At 59.8% G+C, this 6674-nt stretch overlaps 2 protein-coding genes across 2 annotated transcripts; one reads left to right on the forward strand and one right to left on the reverse strand.

The window, feature by feature from the left end:
• Position 1: 1 nt before the first annotated feature.
• On the forward strand, positions 2-3284 carry DALRD3 (DALR anticodon binding domain containing 3; the record flags this gene model as incomplete). The annotated part of the gene is made up of 12 exons (XM_017732320.1): positions 2-18; positions 102-373; positions 602-660; positions 757-879; positions 1002-1072; positions 1173-1231; positions 1562-1644; positions 1743-1866; positions 1955-2013; positions 2120-2233; positions 2455-2523; positions 2737-3284. Coding segments are annotated over 12 exons (1170 nt in total), but the record flags the coding sequence as incomplete, so codon positions are not given.
• On the reverse strand, positions 3156-6668 carry WDR6 (WD repeat domain 6). Its single transcript, XM_008632376.2, has 5 exons — positions 5528-6668; positions 5150-5245; positions 4839-4955; positions 4532-4650; positions 3156-4450 (listed from the first exon to the last, which is right to left on the reverse strand). The coding sequence occupies exons 1-5, from the start codon at positions 6619-6621 to the stop codon at positions 3951-3953; spliced, it is 1926 nt and encodes a 641-aa protein (XP_008630598.1). The 5' UTR covers positions 6622-6668; the 3' UTR covers positions 3156-3950.
• Between the last annotated feature and the right edge of the window lie 6 nt (positions 6669-6674).

Raw genomic sequence — 6674 nt, forward strand, 5'->3', positions numbered from 1 at the left:
GCTGCTGCGCGCCCAGGGGTGAGTGCCTCTGTCCCGCCCTCCTCCCGGCCCCGCGCCACAGCCTCCGCCGCTCCCACTGCCTGCCTCGCCCTCTCTCGCAGGGTGGGCGTCCGCCTGGTCCCTGCCCTCACCGAGGACAGGAGATGGGACGTCCTGCGGCAGCTCCGCATCTGCTGGCCCTCCGGCTCCGGTGACTCGTCCCTCCCTGACGCCGTCTCGGCCTTGAAGGCAGCGCTAGGCCAGTGCCCCTGTGCCGCAGCCTGTGAGCAGGGGCCGGGCACAGCCGAGGGTGTCATCTTTAAGGTGCACCTGAAGAGCTTCGTGGAGCAGCAGGGCTTGGTGGGCTACGACCCCAATCTAGATGTGCTTCTCGGTGAGCCTCACGTATACAACAGCTCAGGTGTGGCAGTGGGGGCTGAATGGGTGCAAATAGGCCTGTTTCCTTTCAGTTGTTTTTTAACAAAAATAAGGGGGGTTTGGACACAAATTGCTTTCCCCTCTTATTCCCCTTCAGTCTGGTTTGAGCCTGGGGCAGTCCCAATGGTGTGGGATGGCAGGGGCTGGAGAACCCCATGTCCCACTGTGTCCCTCCTTCTTTCAGTGACGGAGGGGACACTGTGGTCGTTGGCTGAGCTGCAGGAAGCTGTTCTGCAGTGCCCAGTGAGTGACCCCCAGCACTGCCTGCCTCTCGCTTCCCAAATGTCCTTCCCTTCTGCCAGGCAATAGGATTGAGCTCCCTGTTGTGCTCTGCTGCAGGCCAAAGGCCAGAGCAGTTGCTGCAGCATCATACATGTGGTGAACTGTGAGGAGGAATTCCAGCAGCAGCAGCTGGATGTGCTCTGGAGGATTTTGGATCCGGGAGTCCACACAGCTTTGCAGGTGAGCAAGAGCAACCTCTGACCCTCCTCAGTGTGGCCCCCAGCATCCATCCTTGGTTCAGGACTAGGTTTAGAACAGGGCTGGATTTCACTCAGTTCCCAGCCTCAGCCTCTGTCTTTCAGAAACACCTTGTCTGTGGGCCAGTGAAGGTGACTAACCCCTCATCGCCCATTGGAGCAGACCAGTACTTCCAGTAAGTTAGTGTGCAAGGCACTTGCTGCTTTCTCTCCTGCCAAGGCTCCCTGTGGGCCAGCTCAGCCCACAGTGGATGGCTCTGTCTGTGTTTCTCCCAGGCTCCGAAAGCACCAGATGTATGAAGCTTCCGTGATAAAGTATGGGGAGCTTGCGCAAGGTGAGAGTTTGCTCTGGGGCTCCATGCATGTATGGATGCTGCTCCATCCCACCTTCATTGCTCCCATGAGTCCACAGCCAGGGCTGCATCCCTGCAGGGTGCTCCTTCTCCCCTCCAGAATTGAGCCAGGTGCTGCCCTTGCTTTGGGAAGGCATCTGTATATCCAGGGCACTGGCGCAGAGCAACTCCTTCTGATGGGAGCCAGAGCCAGTGGTGTGGTGGTCCTCACTACTACCTGGTCCTGGCAGTGGTCTCCTGCCTGGGTGCTGGGGGGTATCAGTACATGGGAATGGAGCAAGCTGTGCATGATGGCACCTATATTCTCCACAGATGCGGCCTGGACAGAGGTGATTGATACCCTGACAGTGGCTGCCATCAGGTTTGAGATGCTGAGCACTGCTCATCGGAGTCAGGTAGGACAGTGGCTTGCATGGGGCCAGGGCTGGCAGGCTGTGGGTACAGAGTGAATCTGTGATGAGCAGCCTGGACTGTGACTTCTCCCTGCCCTCAGATCACCCTGGACCTGGAGAACAACAGCATCTCCACAAAGGGAACGAAGAGCGGCGCCTTTGTGATGTACAACTGTGCCCGGCTGGCCACACTCTTCAACACCTTCCAGCGAGCTGTGGAGCGGGGTGAGCATCAGCCCCACCACTCTCCTCTGACAGCCACTCCTGCTGTCACAGGTGCTTCTTTGGGCACAACAGTCTCCCTGCTTTCCAGGCACATATCCACCTCTGCCACCAGTGTCTGAACTGAACTTCTCCTGCCTCCGAGAAGAGGTGAGTGCTGAGAGGAGGAATGGGGAGATCTGTGCACCCTTGGCTCGGGTGATGGATGCTACTGGCCCAGGAGAATCTGACACTGAGACACGTAATCCCTTCACAGGGCGAATGGCTCCTGCTCTTCAACTATCTCCTGCCCTTCCCTGAAGTCCTGCAGCAGGCAGCACAGCTGCCCCCACCCTCCAAGGGGATCCGGATCACTGCCAACACAGAGACAGTAAGTGCCATGTGCCATAGCACCCATGGATACTGCTCCAGCAGTCCCAGTCTAGGGCAAAACTCCACACCAGCAGGTACTGCCCACTGGTGAGCAACACAGGGCTGATGCTTACAGAATAGATTGCAATGCCCCTGGGGCAGTTTCTGCTGTGCTGGGGGGGGTAAGGGCCCAAGAGCAGCCAGAATTCACTGTGCAGTGAGAATGTCTTTGCCTTGCAGGTATGCAAGTTCCTGATCCAGCTCAGCATGGATTTCAGCTCCTACTACAACCGGGTGCACATCCTGGGGGTGAGTTGGATGTCCCAGCCTGCAGCCTTGTGGCCCTGCAGTCCTTTTGGGGCTGCACTGCACTTGGGGGGCAGCCATGTGGGGAATGGTGCCAGCAGTGTGATCTCCCCCTGCCCCAGCCTCCAAGGGTGCACAGGCAGCAATGCCTGCATGGCCAGCCTGTCGAGGGGCAGTTTGGCCACCAGCCCCAAGCTGCCACCCTTCTTCCTGCAGGAGCCATTCCCTCACCTCTTTGACCAGATGTTTGCCCGCCTCCAGCTGCTAGGAGCAGTGAGGGATGTGTTCCACAGTGCACTGGCAACTCTGCACCTCCCTCCTCTCAGCCAGATCTGAGCCACCCCTGAAGAGCTGTGCCATGGTGTGACAGTCACCTACACACCACAGTTTGTGGGGGAGAACAGGGCACATTCTCCCGGCAGGGCAAGGGGCTGCACCAGTGGCAGGCAGGGCCCATGGTGTTTGGGGCTTGGTCTGTGCTCCCTGCAGCTGTGTCCAGTGTGGGACATGGATGCCCCTCCACATCCACAGCAGCAGAAGGGAAAAAAGCTTGTGTGGCACCCCAGCAGCTGGGCTGGGAGTGTGAGGGAGGTGGCACCAGGAACCAGTCATGACAAAGTCAGACAGACACCAACTTCACTTCCCTAAAAACTGTTTATTGGAGGGAGCTCCATGCTGGCAGGGAGCTCCTGAGGTTCCAGGCTCCCACTGGGCTCTGAGCCAGGCCCCAGTACTGGGGTCCAATACACTTCTTGCTGGACAAATGCTCTGTGTGTCTGACATCAGGGTTCTTTGTCCTCCTTCAATCTGACTGTCCTGGGTCCTTCTGCTGTGCAGGAACAACCCACGTGGCATTTGTGGGCAGCCACCCCCTCACACCACAGGGTGCTGCTGTGAGGGTCAGCATCCTTGTGCATTTCAGCACCATCCTCAGCACTGGAGGGCCAGGACTATCACACAGGGCCCTGTCTCAGGGCACACAAGGCTGCAGCCCACCATGTGTCACACCAGTGCCTGGACCCTTCCTGGCCTCCTACTGCTCTCAAGCTACCAGGGCCAGGCCATGGCCTCAGTGCCTTCCCATGCACAGCTCCTCTCTGTGACCAAGATCGGAAAGCCCAGGCATGAGTCCTTCACACCTTGGAGAGAAAGAGCTTCTCCTGGGCAAGGGGGACTGACAACCCCACTTCTTTACTGCATGGGGAGCCCCAGGCTTGTCCAGGCAGGATCACATCTGCCTTCTTCCCTGAGACCACCAGTTTTGAGCACCGCAGCCATGGCTGTGCTGCCCCTAAAGGAGCCAAACATGCCTGTCCTCTCAGGACAGGACACATCAGTGTGCAGGCTGAAGGCAGGGGCCACAGTGACAGGCAGAGCCCAAGCGCAGGGTGCCCTCCCAATGCAGGAAGGGACCTTGATATGTCACACACCTACCCCATTACTGGGGAGCCTCTTTGTGGAGGAGGTTTGGAAGGGGCTGTGCCACACAGCATCTCCAGGCCCTGCCCGCAGAGCACACAGTAGTACCGCAGCTCGCCCCCGGCCTCTACCACCTCCCAGCAGTCCAGCTCGGCCAGGTCAGGCACATGGAAGAAGGTGCTGCTGAGGGGGACCAGCTCGCCCGGGAGCCGGTTCCACAGTGTCAGACGCTGGTCCACTGAGGCAGAGAGCAGCAGGTCTGGCCGCAGCACCCGGATCCCCGTCACGTGGGCAGCATGGGCACAGGGCCTAGACACGCGCTCCAGGACCTGCAGGCAGGTCCCTGCTGCGGCCTCACCCCTGCCCAGGGCCACCTCCAGCAGGCAGACATGGATGGAGCCATCATCGCTGCCACTGGCCACCAGGTACTGTCCCTCGGGTGTCTTGTGGATGTGGAGGCTGTTCACTCCGCAGCTGTGGGCCATGATGGTGACCAGTGGGGTGTCCAGGGCTGGGAAAACAGGCTCAGTTAGGAGAGCAACTCTCACCTTGGTCAGAGGGAGCAGAAGAGCTGCCCGGCAGCAGCACTCACCCAAGGGCTGCATCTCTCCCTCTGCTTGGTGCAGGGCATCCACCGCGTCCACGATGGGGCCAGTGATGTCCCAGAAGGCAATGCTGCCATCAGTGGCTGCACTGCACAGGAGGTGCCTCCTAGAAGGGGGGTGTAGGGGGAGTCTCTGGCTGCAGCCCTGAGGGTCTCCACTGAGATCCATGGAAGTGGCAGAACAGCCCCCAGGGATTAACTTCTCCCTTCCCTCTACCTGCTGAGCTGCCATCCCTGTGAGGACAGACATTTCTGCCCACAACCCATCGGTTGCAGCCCAGCATTCTGGGCTCACCTCTTCCCTTCTGCCCATGTGTGCAGGAACGCCTCCACCTTCAGTACACAGCGCTGGTGGTGAAATGACTCTGCCACTAGCACCAACTTCCGAGCAGCCTCCAGCAGCCCAAAGATCCTGTAATGGAGCAGAGGGCAGTTGGCTGTGGGAGAATAGGAGCCCCTGACACCACTGTCCCATTTCCCACCATGCACTGTCCTATGCCCAGCTCAGAGCAGGTCACATCCATGGCAGCAGCCTCCTGTGCGGAGCCCACTCTGCTGCCACCACCAGCTCCATTCTCCCTCTCAGGCCCCATGATGGCTTCTCACCGGACTGATCCATCACTGCAGGCAGCAGCCAGGAACTTCCAGGGTGTTGGCAGCTGCTTGGTGGTGGTCCCAGGCACAACTGATAGGGACATGTACCTGCAGCAAAGACACAGCGCTCACCAACACCTCTGTGGCCCCATGGAGGGGGGTGGCCCAGGAGAGCAGCCCTTAGCCTTTCCCTAACACCAAAAGCCCCTTGAGGCCCACGGGACACTGTACACCAGGAATCATATATGGAGCCACACTGGCCCTGTCCGCCTCTGCTGTGAGCCTGCAGCTGCACAGAGCAAGTATTCCAGTGGAGGCCCATGCAGTTCCCAGCACCCTCCCACACTGTGATCACTACTAACCCTGCCTTGGGCAGTCCCTGAGCATCACCTTGTTTCTGGGTCCATCTTGACAAGCTTGTGCCTGTTCTTCTTCTGCTCCCAGTGCTTGTCCAGACGGTGGGAGGCCACATGGATGACCTGGCAGGCCACAGCACTCTTAGATACTGTGTCCCCAGTGCACAGCAGCTGGTAGCACTCAATCTGTGCCCGGCCACCTGCAGAGAAGAGCAGGGCAGACAAGCCCTCATCACCAAAACCCTCATCTCCAGGTCCCATGGCAAATGCCAATGCCCTCACACTGGAAATGTGGTCACTGAGGCGGGCAAGGGGCATGGCTGCCCGAGAGTTCTCACTGAGCACCAGGACACAGGCTGTGGTGTCCTCACTGCCGGTGACAAACACATTAAGGGTGGCATGGCCGGGCACTTCCATGGCCCCCAGGTGCCGCACACAGGTGATCTCCCGGCCGTGCAGGGATGCCAGCAGCACCTGCTGCTCGCAGGGCTCGGCCTCGCGGTGGTACAGCATCACATCCCCAGACTTGATAAAGGCGAACACCTCGGCCAAGGGGCTGCTGTAATAGCTCCAGGAGCGGTGCCCGCCTCCACAGGGGATGCAGTGGAGATTCTCGCCGGTTCTGCTGCTCCACACAACGAAGTTGTCAGCGTGAAAGCCCAGCACAAGCAGGTCCCCATCTGAGGTGAAGCGCAGCTCCTCAATCCACTGCAGCCCTTTGCAGGGCCTGTGCTTCTGCAGGACCTCCAGCTGCTGGTCCTGCAGGCGGAGCTGGCGGTAGACACCATCCCGGCCAGTGCTGTAAATGTAGCCCCTGTGGATGGTCACCGAGGTAACTCCTGTCTTCCCATGGAGTCCGAAGAGCACTGACAGTGGGGACTCAAGAGGAAGAGCCCCTTTGTGCAACAAGCAAGAGGGCTCCAACTCATTGCTGGAGTCCTCAACGACCGGGTCAGTGCCACCATTGGCAATGTTGGTGCTTTCTGCAGCTGACCCCGAGGAGCTGCTGCAGGAGAAGAGGAGGAGGGAGCCCCGGCGGTCCCCGCAGACAAGGAGCCCTTCCTGGGGCAGGAAGGCAGCGCAGGTGTGCCAGCGCTGCTTGCAGGGGGGCAGCAGGTACCAGCCCATGAGCCGCACCCAGGGTGCCTGCCCGGGGCGGTGGGTGACGTCGCGCCACAGCA

The sequence above is a fragment of the Corvus brachyrhynchos genome, unplaced genomic scaffold (assembly GCF_000691975.1).
Source record: "Corvus brachyrhynchos isolate BGI_N302 unplaced genomic scaffold, ASM69197v1 scaffold4, whole genome shotgun sequence".
NCBI classification, from domain to species: Eukaryota; Metazoa; Chordata; class Aves; order Passeriformes; family Corvidae; genus Corvus; species Corvus brachyrhynchos.